The 19,445-nt window shown below is 43.3% G+C and overlaps 1 protein-coding gene across 1 annotated transcript in view; it reads left to right on the top strand.

Annotated features, from left to right (window-relative positions):
• The window catches only part of LOC143983030 (multidrug and toxin extrusion protein 2-like), a 197,111-nt gene that overhangs the window by 134,223 nt on the left and 43,443 nt on the right, over nucleotides 1–19,445 (top strand). The window contains exons 7-10 of the mRNA XM_077482257.1: nucleotides 558–655; nucleotides 2,407–2,504; nucleotides 6,564–6,677; nucleotides 9,768–9,835. Of these exons, the coding sequence (XP_077338383.1) occupies nucleotides 558–655; nucleotides 2,407–2,504; nucleotides 6,564–6,677; nucleotides 9,768–9,835 (378 nt within the window). The remainder of the gene's footprint in view (nucleotides 1–557; nucleotides 656–2,406; nucleotides 2,505–6,563; nucleotides 6,678–9,767; nucleotides 9,836–19,445) is intronic.

Here is a 19,445-nt window from a genome sequence, read left to right as displayed (position 1 = left end):
TAATCATATTTTGTTCTGTATATATGTTTGTTTATTTATTAATATACCAGGAGGGCCTTGTTTAGCCCATTTGCACTTCCTGGTAATATTATGTACATTGTGTAATTTATGAACAAAAATTGTATATTATTGTGTCCATTTGTGTCCGGAGTTGATGGTCATTTAAAATACCACCCACTCAGGGGGAAGCCTTTTTTTTGATAAGTATATAGGGATTGGACCACTTCACCGTTATTTGACCCATTTTCAGTTCTTTTCTCGTTTACCGATATATAAAGTGTCCACAACGCCACCCTCCAGTATTGTCTCCGGTTACCAGGGAATGAGTCACCTTCCTTTATATGGCTCCAACTGGCATGCAAAATGCCAGCAAAGGCTGGCATGTGACATCATTGGACCATGCGAAAATCTTGAAAGATGCTTATTCTATGTCTTTGGATTCTTACTGCTTTCTTCATATGGGTTATATGTACCTTGTTTTACTAATAAACCTGTTTTTTTTATTATTGAAATAGTTTCATGTAGAATGACACAAACATACATTTTCCTTTTTTTAGGGTATTATATGGCCTCAGTTTTTCACTGGTATAGCAGCATGCCTCATTAATGTTGTTCTCAATACTATTTTCATGTACATCTTTAAACTGGGAGTGGAGTAAGTATGTCAAATATATTTAAGTCTCATTCATACACCCTAAATATTTTTTTTTACAAAAAATTGTTCTACAAGTCATTTTACAAATGAAAAGTAGTATTGTAGACAATAGACAGATATCAATATTGCTTGTATAGACAGTGACTGGAGGATGATGCTCCCTTCAACTCACAACCATTTGGGCTATAGTAAACATGTCATGAGTGAAATTTGATGGCTTCTGCAGAAGCTTTCACTTAGACTGCTTAGCGAAACCCATTAGCTTTTGTACCACTTACTTAACCATAGACATTTAACAATAAAGAAGTTTGTGTAGAGTCAAGCTCTTGCATTTTTTTGTATTTGGAGGCTTTTTCTTAGTGAAGCCATAGGTCTTTATCTGCGTACCATGAAAGTGACTGAAAGGTCTGAACCTGGAGAGAGCGAGCATGAAACCTAAACATTGAGAAAACAAAAAGGTCGGAAATGGCAGCCTTCAGGTTTTTCTCAAAGCAGGTTTACTATAACTATACAGGTGTGGATGTGGAATCATGGTGATCAAGACCTAGCCAAGTTGAAATTCGATGTTTCTGTGCATTATCTGTTTCTTTGGAACTAAGTAAAGTTCTAACAGTTATTCCTTTTTGCGATGTGCTGGTTATGCAATACAAACTAGGTGTACATGCACCTGAATCAAATGGGATATAGAGTGGAGAGATGAGTAAGAAAATACAGGCAGTCATGCTTGCTTTAATTCTGAATGTATGTGTTGCTATGTTTGCAGGATGCTGTAATACCAATATTTAAAATGGATTTATAGTTACCTAACCCCCGTCTCTGGTATCACTAGGTGTGATATACCCATCCTTTTAGGATGATTCCTAGGGAATACAGAGCAGAAGAAATCTCAAGAGATGGCACTTCAATCCATTGCAAGTGTCTTCTGGTGAGAATTTGGGTGCTCTGTATTCTCCAGAATCTGTCTACAAGGAATCCGAAGTCATCCTCACCTAGGTGCCATGGGTGGAAGACAGGGGTAAGATATGTATAAATCTAAAATTTTCTTTATAGGTACTGTACATTTTAGAATTACTAACTATTCTGACTCTGATTGTTGTGAAGCTACTATACCTTGTGAGACCTCTATGCCTGGCCTGTATAAGATATAATCTCTGAGGACAATACTATATAGTTTGAACTCACCAAATACTGATTCCATCCACAGAGGTGCTTTTATTCTGAACATCAGGTTACAACAGATGACAGGATACAAACAGATGAATAGGTTGTAGTATTTATGCAGGCAAAAGATGATATTGTCTGTAGCTTACAATGCAGAATACATGTGCTCTGCTACATGTGGCTTGTTGCTGCATCCATGACACAGGAAGTACAAAACTCAGGAAGAAAGGTTGAGCATTACATACAAAGGAAGTGTGTCATAACATCAGGAAAAATAAACTTGAGAAAACAAGTGCATTACCACAAAAGGTCACTAGATGGCAGCATGTGAACTAAATATAAACATCCATAGAAAATGGTTAGGAAAACAGTATATATAAATTCTATGCCCTGTTGGGGCAGCACACTAACATTAGGTGTATTTTTTCAAAAGGGGGAAGGTGCCCAGAAGTTTTTTGTGGGGCTTGCTTTTTCCTGCAAGGTCTAATTTATTCAAATGTGTTGTTGTTCTTAGTAAATTACCTAATATAAGAAAATACTGTATGTATGATCATGGTAATGAGTTAATTGTATATTTAAATTCTTTTCAGAGGTTCAGCTTGGGCAAACACAGTTTCTCAATGGACAATGGCACTTTTACTTTTTCTATACATAGTTGGCAAAAAAGTGTATGTGGAAACATGGGGAGGTATGTTACATAGTTAAGAAGTATAAATGTTCTTTGATCAAAGCAATAGGTTTACTTTACTGTCACCGCTTCCTAACCTGAAAGTTGCGACCATCCCTTCCCTCCCCCACTGCTACCCTTCACTGACTGAAGAGAAGATAAAAACCAGTGCTGGGGTGCTTAGAACAAAAGGGACCCCACTCTGGGGAAGCCAAAGAAGCGCTTGCATAGAAAGAGGGACACAAATTGGGAGCTCCAGAAACACCCATAAAGGGACATTGGAGGAAGCATGGAGTAGTGATAATTGGGAGATCTGAGCTGCCAGATAGTACTTATAGACATGGGGAACCCCCAAACCACCTTGCAATCTATATATAAAATTAGTAGCCTTAAAAATTCTAGTGCGTTTATTTAGCACAAGTAATGAAAATAATGATGTACAAAATGATAAAAAAAATATGAAAACATTAAAACATATTAAAATGAAAACCGTATAAGCATGTTCAGCTCCGGACGAGAACTGGAGGTCTTGCCTCTAATCCTGAGCAAATCCTATCTAGATTGTCTGAGTTCTTTTCCTCACTTTACACTAAACCAGGTCCATTTCACTTACCGCAAGCAGAACAGTTGTTTAACCTTAACCATCCTTCGCTTACTGGCGGCGCATATGAAGCTCTCAATGCAAGCATCTCAGAAGCTGAAGTTCTCCGGGCAATCAAGTTTTTGAAGCCCTCTAAGGCTCCAGGCCCCGACGGATTCTCTGGCCTTTACTATAGGATCTTCCCTGCGTTGTTAGCGCTTCACTTTGCTAACTACTTTAGCGTTCTAAAGCAGGGCTCCTTGCCCTCTCCTGATGCTTTGTGTTCACAGATGCTGTGTCCAGTGTGGCACACTTCTCCATATTTGGTGGACCTGTTCTAAAATTCATTAGCCCCCTATTCCAATTCCTTTTCCATGGAATTCCATCTTCAATAAAGGTTTACAAATGAGTGTACTCCCTCATTTACTGAATACGGGAAAATCTCTGATCCCAAGATTCTGGACGCAAACTGCGTGTCCCCCACCCTTTCTGATTGGAAAAGGGAGGCAGATACCATTATGGAGGCAGAACACTGGGTACATATAGTTAAAAATCAAAAAGAGAAATTTAGAGAGGTTTGGATAGGGTGGATGTATCATTCGACGGAGATACCGAATGATTAACTATAGACATATTCTCTGAGGGGTTTTTTTGTTCAGCTCACGGTAACCCTTTATGTGTCTGGAACCAGATTGACATTATGACTTAAGCCTCGTACACAGCACTATTTTTTTTTTCATTCAAACCAGCGGGTTGAATGGAAAAAAAACTGACAGTGCAGGTTGGAGATGCTGTATTAACAATGCAATATTAGTACAGCTATCTCCCCTGCTGTGCTATTGTGTTCTGACACGCAGACAGCCCCCCCACCCCCCTAGAACACTCGGTCAGCGCTCGGATCGGAAGCCAGTCGGCAGATCTTTTTTGGTCATGAGCCTTCAACAGAAGCTGGACCAGCTGCCATACACAGTGGCTGAATGTCAGTCAGTTTCTATGGAACAAGCCGATGCTGGCAGACATCCTGCCCATGTGTACTAGGCTTTATTCCCACTTATTGAAATGTATAATACCTGGGCGATAATTTGTAGGTAGGTAGGTCTTTTTCTCATTTACCCTTTTCGTTCTCCTCTCTCCATCCAACTTACCCCCCCAGTGTATTACAGAACCATGACATTGTATTAGAGGAAAGTAATAAAATTCCTGCGAGCCTCAATCAACCCAAAGCCTAATAGATATCACTAACCAGCTGCAAGCGTTACACACGTTTCAGAAGCTCGTGCACATAGACAAAAATAGTAAATTATACACAGCGCTTTAGAATATTACACAATAAATGCATGCTGAAAATTAAAACAAACACATGTAGTGTTAATGTGATGTACGTCACATATGTGACATACATGTGATATGACAAAAATAAAACAATAAATATGTCAGCATTAATAATAAAGTGCTCATGTGCATCCAAGTGCTTTGTAACACAGATATAAGTGTCCGTGGTGTATAGGGGTCAACACTAGTCCCACTTTAAATAGCAAAAAGTGCTATTGTACAAAAAACAAGTCTTTTTATAAACAATGCTGTGACAGCCCTGTTGAAAAAAAGTGCATATGCGTGGTATCCAGTAATAGCACTGCTGACATGCTTATAAATCCATGCATCTAGAAATGATTGACAGGCGTTGCAGATTATGCATTTGTGCTCTTCTTCCAGTGACCCTCTAGGTATTGATTGCTCACCTTGGAGCGTGTGATTTAGGAATTACGCTCAGTCAATACACACTTGTGAGCCACCCCTGGATTCTATAATGGTGACAGGATCCTGGGCTTCCCACGCAGTATCTTGGGAATAATGGGAAATAAAAAGCCTTGATAGTGTGATATGGCTTTAAACGTTTTATTGAACAAATAAGAACCTGGCCAGGACGGTACGAAAGGCAGTCTATCTGCCTAGAAGGAAGAATATACCATTCCACAACCAGCCGTTGTAATATTTCATGCCATACACAGAGTGGTGCACTGACGCACCTGGTACATGTGAGTACCCCATTGGGGGATTGTTCTTATTTTGTTATTATTAATGTTTTAATTTAAATATTTATTGTTTTATTTTTGTCATATCACATTTATGTCACATATGTCACTTACATCACATTAACACATTGTATCAGATGTTTAAGCCCATGGTGCTTCTTCCCTTTTAAAAATGTTAATGCATACCTTAGAACCAGATGTCACCACTGAAGCACTCTGTTAACTACGCTTTCTTCATTTGTTATACTGTATATGTCATATTGTATGCTACACATCTCTTCAGAACAATTGTAACTGTACCCGTTTGACCTGTTATTATTATTATTATTCACGATTTATATAGCACAACAGTTTATGCAGCACTTTACAATGTATAGGGGGGACAGCACAATTACAGTACAATACAGAAGGGACAGGAGGGCCCTGCTCGTAGAGCTTACATTCTAAAGGGAGGGTGTGGTGGTACAAAAGGTAATAGATGCGGGGAATGAATTTATGAGGTTGTTAGGTGTGTGTAGGATTTACTGTTATGCCCCGTACACACGATCAGAAATTAGGCCAACAAAAGACCAATGAGAGCTTTTGGTCAGAAAATGCAACCATGTGTGTGCTCCATCGGACTTTTGCTGGCCGAATTCCCACCAGCAAAATATTGAGAGCAGGTTTTCTATTTTTCGGTCGGAAAAAGTTCAGATCAGAAATTCTGATCGTTTGTACAAATTCGGACATGCAAAATTCCTACACATGCTCGGAAACAATTTGATGCATGCTCGGAAGCATTGAACTTAATTTTCTCAGCTCGTCGTAGTGTTGTTCAGAGAACTTTTGTGTGACTGTGTGTATGCAAGGCAAGCTTGAGCGGAATTCCGTCGGAAAAACCATCCAAGTTTTTTCTGACAGAATTTCTGATCGTGTGTATGGGGCATTACTTTTGTAATATTTGAAAATCAATAAAACACGATTATACAAAAAAAAAAACACCATTACAGGTTTGCATGTCAAAGCAAAAGGTTCACTGTAATGGTGGATCTGCCAACACTGCCTTCACTTCATCCCCTGTCATTTCATTCAACCCCAAGAGTGATTTCTAGATATTGGGGAACATGTGATTCATGATCTCATGTCCCATGTAACAGCACTGGCTATTGGTTGTTCAGGCAGCTAGAGCTGTCACATGGGGTGTGCATTCTCCTTAGCCTTGCCATGCCAAGTTTTGTCTTGGACCTTGCACTGGCCTTCCTGTCCTCACTCCTGGCAGTGAAACAGAATGATGGGGTGACAAAAGTAAGGTAAATACAAACAACTTGCTTGATTGCAGAGGCAATGCACAGGTTTATTTTAAGGTTACATATTTGGCAATGAAACACAATGCTGTAATACTGTTATTATATTCATTTTAAAATAACTGTTATGCTTATTTAGATATATGTGTTCATCTTGCTGTTTTGAAAAATCTTCTCTACTCAGGATGGTCCACAGACTGTCTTCAGGAGTGGGATATATTCTTCTACCTTGCTATCCCCAGCACACTGATGCTTTGCGTTGAATGGTGGAGCTTTGAAATTGGAGGTTTTTTAGCAGGTTGGTTTTTCCATTCTATGGATTCTTTCACTCAGGTCTATCTGCTGTATTTCTGGGGACCTGCTGTTCTTTGACTTACTATATGATGCAGCATCCTCTTTAGGCCTCATGCACACAGGACGTTTATTTACTGTAACTTTCCTAGAAGGCAGCAGCTTTTTTTTTGCAGAAATAATTGTAAAGCGTCTAAAGCTTTTACATGCTTTTAGGAGCTTTTAAAGGCATCAAACTCTTGGAAGTTTATTCATTTTATTGGCCAGAATAAATTATTTATTCTGGTCATTGAAATGAATTAATGGTCTGGCAACTTTTAGTAGCTTCAAGCATTTTTTTATGCCCAAACTCTGCTGCTCCTGAATGCACTGGCAGTGTTTTTTCCTGCCTCTAAAAGCCCCTAAAAGCTGATGCCACTAAACTCTGCTAAAAGCCTACAGTATGTGCGCATGGACCCGTAGGCTAACATAGAGGGGCATTTAGAGGATGGGGAAAAAACATCAGACACCCCTGGAAGAAGCAGTAAAAACATCTAGTGTGCATGAGGCATTATAGATTTAGATAGCATGTCCACCTATACGGACTTGGCCAAAAAGTCATCAATTACATCCTGATTCAGCTTTCTATTTAAACAATAATGAAACTCAGAGTAGTTTATTCGCTTGCGGTTATTTCTCTTTTTTTGCATTTCAGATTGATTTCAGTTGCTAAACATTCTGGTTCTTACTTTGCTAGTATGCTGATTGCCCTGACCTTGGCTGCATTTTCTGATTACTTGCTCATCTCTTGTTCTGCTTATATATTTGACTCTGGTTACCCTGGGCATCAAACATTGGCAGCTCCTTTCAACTATGCTTCCATCTCATCCTTTAGCACTAACTCCACCTGGTTGGGTAGAATCCTTTGTCTAATACTGCATACACATGATCGGGATTTCCGACGGAAAATGTTCGATGTGAGCTTGTTGGTAGAAAGTCCAACCATGTGTATGCTCCATTGAACATTTGCTGTCGGAATTTCGGCACACCAATGTTTGAGAGCAGGTTCTCAAATTTTCTGACAACATAACTCGTCGGAAATTCCGATTGTGTGTACACAAGTCCGATGCACAAAATTCCACTCATGCTTGGAATCAAGCACGAGTGGCGCACTGGCTATTGAACTAGCTATTGAACTAGCTATTGAACTTCCTTTTTATAGTCCTGTCGTACGTGTTGTACGTCACCACGTTCTTGACGTTGGGAATTTCCGATAACATTTGTGTGACCGACCATGTGTATGCAAGACAAGTTTGAGCCAAAATCGTTTGGAAATAAATGCATGGTTTTGCTGTCGGAAAATCCAAAAGTGTGTACGCGGCATAACTGCCTACTCTGCTTTTCCTATCTTACCAGACAATCTGAAATTTATGTTCCTGGGGAAACTGAGTACCAGTGCATGCACATACAATGCCCTCAAAAGGTGACTGCAATAGGTGCAACATGTCACAGCAGTGGTCTTCTGGTCCCACAATCATTTAAAACATTTAATGGTTACTACATACACTGACATATGTTAGATTTTTTATTCCTCCTAAACAACATAATACCCAACAACATGTTACTTGTGTAGTCTACTCCACAGGGAACCTTGTTCATGGCTGTGTGTATATGTTCTACCCAATTCATTCTCTGCTATTATATAAAGAGCTCCCTAAAAGCTGCAGTACATGAGGGAAGACTGAGAAAATGGTTCCTGATGGATAACATCATTCTCTGAGGTTCACCTCTCAGATCTAGGTGCAGTCACTTGACTGGAGCACAAGGACTGCATTTTAGTGATAGAGATAGTTTTGAATATGTACCCTGTGAAATGTCAGGAATTTATTTATGTAGCACCAGCTCCCGAAGATCATGCGCTATGCGTTTTTCAAAGTTAAGGTTATACCTAAACTGCAGTTTGGTTTGGGAACAATTGTCTAAACTTGGACTTCAGCATCAGTCTGACTGGACTATGAGATGTTCCGCCTGACCACAGGGGGCACTGTATTTTCTGGCAGGTATGGAACTATGGTCTGGTTGGGTGCTTAAGTTGCTCTCTCTCGGTGCCCACCCAGTGGGAGTGGCACTCTTGCTGTGCTTTCTGGGAGAGGGTAGTTAAGATGCGGACGTCACGTGGTTCGGGGTTCTGGTCCAGAAGGATGTACTGACTTCATGGTCCTGGTCCTCCTGACCAGCCCCCAGGAAGGCTATGGCCTGGGGTGTGGATCCAACTGATCTTGATGTCTCGGAGCTGGCTAGCCCGAGGCAAGGAAACTAAAGGAGGATTCTGAGGTGGTTGGGTGCCGTCTCCGGTTTGGGAGAGACCCATTAACTTCATAGCATTCCAGGGGAGGACTCTTCAGAAGAAGACCACGTATGGGTTGGTTTCTTAGTAAGAGCCTGGAAGGGCTGAAGTACCCAAGAGAATCCAGTCCTGTGGATATCGCCAAGCTGGCTGAAAGATCCAGGTATCCCACGAGTGTTCTTCAAGTTTAGTTTTCCTACATGTTCTACAACAACGTCTGTGGCAGAGACATATCTTTTATGTTCTACAACAACGTCTGTGGCAGAGACTTGTTCCTGAGTTAAGCACCTTGTTGGCTGCTAGGGTTGGCCTTCCTTTCCAACCCTCTGATCCCAATTTAAGAGACTGTTTATTGTCTACGTTTTGCAAATAAAATCAATTCAAGTGGATCTGTTGTCAGTCTCCCAAGTTACTGGGCCATCTACCACGGGACACCCCTAGACGTGAGGTGAGGAGAAAAGAAAAGAAGGTAACGGTAAGCCCAAAATCTAACCAGCAGCTCCTTCGGGGGTTACTGCTACATTTACATAGAGTTGTAAAGTCACTGATTGTTCATCTTTAAAAGAATGAGGATGTAGTAGTAATACTTTGACACAAAAAACAAACGGTTTTGTGTCGAAAATAATTTTGACTGATTTCCTCTTTTATCCTCCATCAGTGCTTCTCGGATTATTTTAATCACATTATATCACATTATTATTGGTTAAGTAATGGAGCAAAAACATGTATCAACAGTTGGCCAACTACTGACCCCTTCATCTTATTTTTTAGGGCTTATTGGCATTGTGGAGCTGGGAGGACAAGCCATTATGTTGGAGTTGGTAACATTGGCTTCAATGGTATGATGATCCCTTTACTATTTATGCATTCTAAGAATTACATCTACTTATGATGGCACTGTTCCTTTAATGCTAAACTCCAGGTAGACATAAAATTCATCAAATAAAGTTGTTCTAAAGGCTGAAGGTAAAAAACCTTTAGTGTGCAGCTCCCTCTTTAGCCCTCCCCAATACTTACCTAAGCCAGATCTCAATCCAGCAATGTGAACAAGAGCAGCAGCCCTCCCGTGTCTCTCCCTCCTCATTGGCTGAGATGCAGGAGCCATTGGCTCGAACTTCTGTCAATCACAGCCAGTAAGAGGGGAGTAGGGGGCAAGGTTGAGCCACACTTTTAGTGTCTTATAGACACAGAGAGCATGGCTTGATGACCAAGTCCGCATGAGTGCCCCCATAGCAAGCCGTTTGCTATGGGCTATTGGCAGGGGGAGGAGCCAAGAGTGTCGGCAGGGCACATTAGAAGAGGAGGATCAGGGCAGTTACCATTGAATACTTTTGCAAGGCACTGTATATCCACTTGTTTGTCTTCTCTTATTCCCAACTTTCTGTCGAGGTAAAGTCATGGTAAAAAAAAATATTTTATTATCCCTCTTGCATTAATTATTTAAAATCATCCATTGTTTTGAATTATCAATTGCTCTAATTTGATTAGATACATTTTAATGTTTGTTTGTATTTTACCATTTACATATTTTATTGGCTCACTTGTACTCTTTATTTAGTTTATTATTAAGTAATTCACAATATGGTAATCTCTATGTCACATCTGAGTACATCTGTTATTGACACGTTCCATCGGCTCCAGGCGGGGCAAGCCTATATAAGATTGACAGCCCCAGTAACCAACCTGATCTGATGAAAAAGCGGAAGCTTTGAAACGCATCATCTGACACGCCCGGATGTCACTTCCGGTTCCGGACCTTCCCAAGTGCATTCCACGCTGGTGCGCACGCTGCCAAGCAGGAAACAGGTCGGCTCTAACCATCTCCTTACATCTCTTCATGGACATACCGATACAGATAAAGGTTTTACATAAATTAATAAAAGCTGACCACTGTAAGCACCCCCGTCAATGTTAAATGGTTTGTCTCAATCCTCCAACTGCTACATTGTCTGGGCAGCTTGGTCTGTTAAAAGAAAGTTTAAAATTAACAGACTGTCTGGAAGGATCACCAGGTGAAAACAAAGGTAAAAAGCTTAAAAAATAAAATTAATTCACCCAATAACTGCAATTTAATAAAATATTTGTTTTTATCCATTTAACTCAGCCATGTGAAACACCCTGTACAGTAGCACACAGGCTTGGAGAAGGATAAGCAGTACAAGGAGCCAATCAGTTGTGCTGAAGTGCTTATGCGATAACAGGGAACATGTTGACAGGAGTGACAGAGAGATTAGCTCATTAGTCTTCTTATTTCACTGTCCAGTCACAACCTGGGACAGAAACAAACTTGTATGTGTTACCTACCCTCAGCAGAATAAACTCCTGCTCTGCCAGTCTCAGAACTGTTGGACAGAAATACAAATCCTTTATCTGCTTAAGCAGTTCCCCTATATGTGTAGCGGTACCCCCGTAGGGGCTGCTAAATGTAGTGGTCCGTCTGTCATCCTGCCCAGCCAGGCGCACAATTTTCACTCGCTCAGAGACATGAAAGCAGTTTTTGCATTTGTTTTTATGTTTTATTGAGGGGAATTTAATTTGGATGGGGGACAGAGAACTTATGAGATGCCCAAGTAATTAACAGTCAAAGTTGGGACTACTATATACATCACAGTATATACAATCTCCTCTTCTCCTCCAGCACATCACTTCCTTGCACTTTCCAGAATAGCTAGTACTGTAGACGTGACACTGGCTTGGCCAGGCTCAAAGAAAATGCCCTTTACAGGCCGGGACCACTGGCCCCTACGGTATGGCAAAATAGAAAGTTCCAGTGCTAGCTGTCCCTGTGGATACTGCTCCCAGTACGACCTCTTCAGGCACTGCCTGCAGCTGCCCCTTGCCACTACCCATGCCACCATCTTCCTCCTGACTGGCTCTGCGCCCATCCCAGACCGCTACATCTCAGTCCTCTCCGGCGTGCCTCCCAGTCATCCCGACAGTGTGAACACTGACCAGCCCTTTTGGCTGCCTCTTTGGAACTCCTGGAGACTTGCCGGGCAGTGTTCTCCCGCTGTCCTCTCTTGCTCCTCCTGTGCCTCCTGGCCAGGACACCTCTGTCGGTTGTAAGAGGTTCCCGTCTGCACCCAAGCCCAGGCCCAAGGTCACCCCCCACACGGGGGAGCTCCCTCAAAGGCCCCAACAGTCTAACACCATCCATCTCTATCTTCCTCACAATCAACTCCTCCCCAGCTGGGCTGACCCTCTGTATTCAAGGAGATCTGCCCCCTGCCAATCCAAGTTGGGAATTGGTCAGGGCTCATTAGCATACACAGGTGGCTCCAGCTCCCCTCTCCACCTCTCTTTCCAGAAAGCACCAGAAGATTCTGGAAAGAAGTGGGAGGTCCTAGTGACACCATCTGTGAGTTACCCAGCACTACTCTGAGTCACTCCCAACACACATCACCAGAATACCTGAAAATTTACCTGTACTATAAAAAAAATGACATTACTCTTCTAGCACACTAGAGGGTGCTACACTTGTATTTCATCTGCCTAGTTAGCAGTGTACCATGAGTTCAGTGTACAGAGAATATATCATATTTATCACTGGTAAACTAACAGCTAGGGCCTCATGCACACTGGACATTTTTACCGCAGCTCCTAGGAGCATCTGGCTTTTTTTTCTTCCTGCCCCTAAACTCCATGTGTGTCCATGAAAACATAGAGCTTTAAATGGCAGAAGAGTTTAGAGGCGGGGAAAAAAAACGCTGCCAGTATTTTCATGTAAATGCATATAAACGCGTGTTGATGCTAGTCACGTTTAGCGCTTGATCGTTCGTTAATTCATTTCAAAGGTATTTTAATAAATTTTTCTTTATAGCCTCCAAGGCAGCATACGTTCGGGTAGCTACTCCCTCACTCCTACTCCATAGGACCCTACTCCCATAAATTTTCAGGGGCTGCACTCCTTTTGTGTCCTCCTCACTTATAGGGCCAATTTTGTATGAAGTTTTCCTACCTTTTGGAAGTATCGGCAGCCAGGACTCCAGGGCCATCTTTAATATTGATTGGACCCCGGGCAAAACTTTTCTTACCCCCCCATGCAGTTTCACTTTCCACCTGCTCTGAGACATACATAAATAGCAGCTTGACTCAAAATCAGTTTACTGAATCAGATCAGGCAGCTATTGTGATTGGTTGCCAGAGGTTACAGTGTATCATTACCGCTCACTGACCGGTTGCTAGAGGTTACAGCACAAATTACGGCTCACTGATTAGTTGCTAGAGTTTACAGCACATGATTTCTGCTTGTTGATTGGTTGCTAGAGATTACTGTGAATATGACCTCAGGGGGGCATGATATACATATCAATGCCACCGGTCGCTGATATTTACATATGAATTCCGGTCGTTTACATGTAAACACAGGGTCTGCAGGTGAGTCATCTGTACACAACAATAGGGCAGAGCTGGGCAGCATTAGTAGAAGCATTTCACACTAAGATATTGGGACACAGAACAGGACTAAAACCTCAAGGGACGTGGGAATTTAAACCAGGATAGTTGACAAGTATGAGGTAGCTGCTTTGGGCCCCACAACAATGACAGGGCCCAGGGCAGCTGCCCCTTTTTCCCTGCCTTAAAAACGGCCCTGCAGGACTCATGCGGGACAGCTGTGCAGATGTCAGGAGCATCCTGTGATATGCAGTAGTCTTCCAGGATGGCTCGAGTGGTCACTGAGTCCCCAGCTATCATTGGGTTGGTGTTATGGCACACATATGCAGAGGATCGATGCCTGAAGATTGGGCCCTGCCATCTGCGGGCATTTGCATTGGCTGGGAGACCTGTTGTCAGCAGTTGCCCATTGGGTGTGCCCAGCGAGGATTAATCACCTGATGCAGTTGGTGCTCTGATATAAGAAGCTGCAGTGTCAGTATTCCTTTAGCAGTAGTTAACCCCTAGGGGTTTTTCTCATCTAGTAAACAGAGACAACTGTTTGCTAGGTGTTACTGTTACAAACTGCAGCTGCAGTTTGAATTGAGAAGGTTATTTTATAAATTACTTCATGACCTGAGTACCAATTGTACATGTAGCGGCGGGCTTCTGTAGAGCACGCGCTATGTGTTTTTCAAAGATAAATCTTTACCCAAGCTACAGTTTTGGTTTGGGTCTATTTGCCTAAATTTTACTTCTGTGTCAGTCTGACTGAGCTGTGAGATGTTTAGCCTGTCCACAGGGGGGCACTGTCTCTGGTGGCAGGTGTGTAACTATGGTCTGGTCAGGTGCTTAAATTACTCTTCTTTCGGAGCCAGGTCAGTTGGAGTGGTCCTCCCGCTGTGCCCCCTGGGAGAGGGTATTTAAGATGCGGACGTCACGTGGTTCGGGGTTCCGGTCCAGTATGATGTGCTGACTACTTGGTCCTGGTCCACCTGACCAGCCCCCCAGGAAGGCCTGGGGTGCGGATCCAACCGACTTTGATGGCTAGCCCAAGGCAAGGAAACTAAAGGAGGATTCTGAGGTGGTTGGGTGCCGTCTCCGGTTCAGGAGAGACCCATTGTACTTCGAGCATTTCAGGGGAGGAATCTTTAGAAGAACACCACAAACGGGTTGGTTTTCTTAACAAGAGCCTGGAAGGGCTGAAGTTACCAAAAGAATCCTGTCTTGTGGATATCGCCAAGCAGGCTGAGAGATCCAGGCATCCTACAAGTGTTCTACAGCTTAGTTTCCCTATGTGTTCTGCAACAACATCTGTGGCAAAGATTTTGTTCCTGAGTAAACACCTTATTGGCTGCTAGGCCTTGTGAGAGAGGGACTGTCCAACCTGAGTGTTCATCCAGCTGCGAATGGCTATTCTCTGGATGCAGTTAAAGTAAGCAAGTTCTTTAACATTTCTGGACTTTGACATTGAGAGTACCTGAACTACTTTTTCCAGCCTTCTGATCCCAAGTTGAAAGACTGTTCAATGGTTTGAGTTTTTGTAAATAAAATCCATTCAAGTGGATCTATTGTCAGTCTCAAGTTACTGGGTCATCTACCACGGGACATCTCCTAGATGTGTGTCACAAGGAGAATGGAGGTAACAGTAATCCCAAAAATAAGCAGCAGCTCCTTCGGGGGTTAGTGCTACATACATTTTATATTTTTTCTTTTAACAATGTGGAGTTCTCTCTTAGCCCTTGTACACACGGTCAGACATTCTGACTGAAAAAGTCCGATCGGACCGTGTTGTCAGATAATCTGACCGTGTGTGGGCTTCATCGGACTGTTTCCGTTGGAATATCCGACCGAAAAAGTTTTAGAGCTGGACTATACAATTTTCCGACAACATGATCCAATCGGACTTTGTCCAATCGTTTGTAGAGAATTCCGATTGGACAAAGTGCCACGCATGCTCAGATCAAATTCCTAGACCAAAGCTATTGACTACTAGCCTGAACGTAGTCCTGTCGTAGCGAAATAACGTCATCACGTTCTGAACGATTAGATTTTCCGACAACTTTGTCCGACCGTGTGTATGCAACACTAGTTTTGGACAAAATCCGTCTGACAAAATCCGATGGATTTGGTTGTCAGAATGTCTGACCGTGTGTACAAGGGCTTAGACCTTTTTAGCAGAGACATATTTTGTTTCCTGGATTGTCAGCCTTTCTGCAGTCCTTTTAAAGCTGGTGTATGGGAAGCTGACTAATAGACACTTGCTATTAAGTCTCTCCAGATCTGCATGTATTATGCACACCCTAAACTGGACCTTTGGTGCTCATGCCTTGGCAGGCAAAACCCTGTATGAATTTCCTGTTTTGTTCAGACATTCAGGGAAGATGATGACAGCGATCAACAGGTTGCCACAGGCAGTCAAGACACTCTAAGCCCCTGTACACACGGTCGGAGATTTCCACAACCAAATCCATCGGATTTTGTCCGTCAGATTTAGTCTGACGGATTGTGTCCGAAACTGTTGCATACACACGGTCTGAGATTCCGACGGAATGTGTACTATTGGACCGTTTTGTCGGATATTCCGACTGTGTGTGGTCTCCATCGGACTGTTTCCGTCAGAGTATCCGACGGACCAAGTTTTCCAACTTGTCCGTAAAATTTTCCGACAAAATGCTCCGATCGGACATACACCGATCATGTGTAGCCTACAAAGTGCCACGCATGCTCAGATCAAATTCCTAGACCACAGCTATTGGCTACTAGCCTGAACATAGTCCCATAGTAACAAAATAACGTCATCACGTTATGTACAATCGGATTTTCCGACAACTTTGTCCAAACCGTGTGTATGCAACAGTTTCAGACAAAATCCGTCGGGCAAAATCCAACGTATTTGGTTGTCAGAATGTCCGACCGTGTGTACAAGGGCTAAGGCTTCATGTACACTACAGCTTTTTGGTGTTTTTTTTTGCCAAAGCTCCTAAACTCAATTCCATAAAAGACTGTGCCCATGTACACTTATGCCTTGTACACACGGTCGGACATTCCAACAACAAAATCCGTCAGATTTTTTCAGACGGATTTTGTCCGAAACTGGTGTTGCATACACATGGTCGGACAAAGCTGTCGGAAAATCCAATTTTTCAGAACGTGATGACGTTCGTTCATTGCGACGGGACTACGTTGCGGCTAGTAGCCAATAGCTTTCGTTTCGTAATTTGATCTGAGCATGCGTGGCACTTTGTCGGAAAATTTTATATCCAGCTCTCAAACTTTGTTGGTCAGACATTCCGATGGAAAAAGTCCAATGTAGCCCACACACTGTCGGATTATCCGACAACATGGTCCAATCAGACCTTTTCTGTCGGAATTTCCGACCGTGTGTACAGGGGCTAAGGCTTCATGTACACTACAGGTTTTTGGTGTTTTTTTTGCCAAAGCACCAATGCGCCACTGTCGGGGGGGAACTTTGTTTCCAGTGAAGGGGGATACACGCCTTAGCTGCATTGAGGAGGTGGCATATAAGTGATTTCCTATATTTTTTAAGGGGTGTCACTGAGAGCTGAAGCAAAAAGAAAGCGGCATCCTCCAGAATAGGGTTGGCCGCGAACTTCTGGGAGATGCGACGAACCTCCTCCCAAAATGACCACAGCCTGGAGCAGGACCAGAACACATGAAGCAGTGTACCCTTTTCCTCATTTCAGTGCCAGCACCGATCTGAGGACGAGGGGTAGCATTTGCTCAACCTGGAGGGTGTCAGGTACCAACGGGTAAGGATCTTGAAGTTGGTTTCCTGAATTTTGGTACAAAGAGAAGATTTGAGGGCCAGAGTGACAATGCGTTTCGTTTGTAGTCGTGAGAATTTATGGTCAAGGTCCTGCTCCCATTTACTTAGACAGGGTAAAGCCGGCTGGTCTACAGGTGAGGATAACAACAGGGCATAAGTCTGGGAATGTACGTGAGCCAATGAGTCAGTCGTCGAGCACAAGTGCTCAAATGGTGTCAGGTGTTGCGCGAAGTCCCGGGGACGCGGTAGTGATTGTAGAAAATGGTACAATTGTAAGGCTGCCCAGAATGGGAGACTGTATGTTCCTGATGATACAGTGAGTTCTGTCAGAGAGGGCCATCTCCCCTCCATCAAAAATTTGGCAGCATGTACAGTGAATGACTGTACTGTCACCTTTTTTATTGTAAACCGCTGCTATTGTGTATTTATTGTGTACCGCCGCTTTTGCTTTATAGCGGAGAGTCTCGGTTTTTTTGCGGGTCAACAGTTCCGTCTCCAAGGGTTGCGTGGGGGCATGTTTGTGTTGGGCTTCCACTGTAGCCAATTTGGTAAGCAAGTGTGTGAGGTGCTCATTCCTTTTTCTTTTAATAAGGGCCCCATGCTTGATAAATATTCCCCGAATGACCATTTTATGAGCCTCCCAGAGAATCCCAGGGTCGCAGCCCGGAGTGTCATTGTCCCTGAAGTACAGGCCAAGCTCTTTAGTAACATCTGTAAGAATCTCGGGTATTTGTAAAAGGCTCTCGTTGAGCCGCCAGAAAAGAGATCTAGGTGAGGGGTGGTCACTGAGGGAGTAAGTCATATAGATAGGGGCATGGTCCGACCAAGTAATCTGCCCTAGAGAGGTAGAGGACACTAAGTGTAGCTGGTCATGTGGTACCAAGAAAAAGTCTATTCTGAAATAGATTTTGTGTGGGGTAGAGTAAAAAGTGTAGTCTTTCTCACTGGGGTGATGAAGCCGCCACACATTCCACAGTTGGGTGTCGTGTAGTGTTTGGGCAATTCGCTTCCGACAGGCGGGCGATATCGAGGAGTGTCCTGAGGACGTATCAGAGGAGGGAGACAGCGGGAAATTAAAGTCGCCGCCTAGGATCAGTTGGCCCGACTTAATATCCATTAAGCGTGTTAAGGTGCGTTTGAGAAATCTGTCCTGGAGGACATTAGGTGCATAGAGAGAGGCTAGTGTAAATTGCATATCTCCAATCAGGCCTTGCAGAAAGAGAAAACATCCTTCAGGATCTGCTTTAACCGCCTGGCATTGCCAAGGCAGTTTGCCCGAGATCAGAATGGACACCCCTCTAGATTTAGAGGAGGGGTTAGTGGAATGGTATACCCTGGGGAAGTGTCTATTCCGGAGTAGGGGAAGCTTGTCATTCCGAAAGTGAGTTTCTTGGATGAAGACGATATCCGCATGAGCCTTTTTAAGGTCATGTAACAACATCCGTCTTTTCTCGGGGGTATTTAGGCCCTTGGTATTCAGAGATACTATTTTGATGGAATCCACCGCCATGTCTAAGGATGGGAACAGGTAGGGACAGGAGGGGTTTAAAGAATAGAGAGGGGGTGCGGGAGAGAGTTGGGAGGAGGCAGGAGGGGAAAGGTTGGGTGGTAGAGAGGTGGGGGACTGAGCCCCCGTAGCACCTCAGTACCCCGTGTGGGCGACGGGGTAATAAACTAAATTGAAGACACCGTCTTCGTATGTGTACAATCCCGGAGTTCCGGGGGTACACTACGGCCTATGTTGGGTGAAGGTAGACAAAGGACCAGTGTGAGGTCCCGGTCTCCCCGTCCATCCCGGCATGGAGTAGTATAACAGCCAGTATAAGTCAGTAAAACAAGACAAAACATCTGGTAACCTGTAAACCTGCTAGCAATATAATGTAAAGAGCAGACATCATGGAACAAACATTATAATAGCCCTATAGGGCGGAACATATAGCATCATAATCGTGTAAAGAATAGGGGTGCTCTGTTACCTACAACACCAATGATATTGGTGTCTCCCGACAAAAAAAACAAAACAAAAAGGTATATAAGGACGGCAACCACATCCCTCCCTCCCCCTACCACTGCAGCAGTGGACCTCCAGAGGAACAGTTTCAGGAGAAGTCTCTGTTGGTTTAACAGAAGAGCTTACATGGCGGGATCACCTTTACCCATCTCCAGAAATCTCCCTCCGGCGGGTCATCCCAATGACCGCGCCGACGAGTAGAATAGGGTAGGACCCCCCAGTCTTATAAACGGGTAGCAGCTGAAACATTCGTAACAGGACCCAGTTCAACAGG

This window comes from Lithobates pipiens, unplaced genomic scaffold, assembly GCF_037356315.1.
Source record: "Lithobates pipiens isolate NorthernLeopardFrog02 unplaced genomic scaffold, aLitPip1_a1.2 Scaffold_16, whole genome shotgun sequence".
In the NCBI taxonomy this organism is placed as follows: Eukaryota; Metazoa; Chordata; class Amphibia; order Anura; family Ranidae; genus Lithobates; species Lithobates pipiens.
Note: the sequence above shows the minus strand (reverse complement) of the source record. Positions and strands in the feature narration are given on the sequence as shown.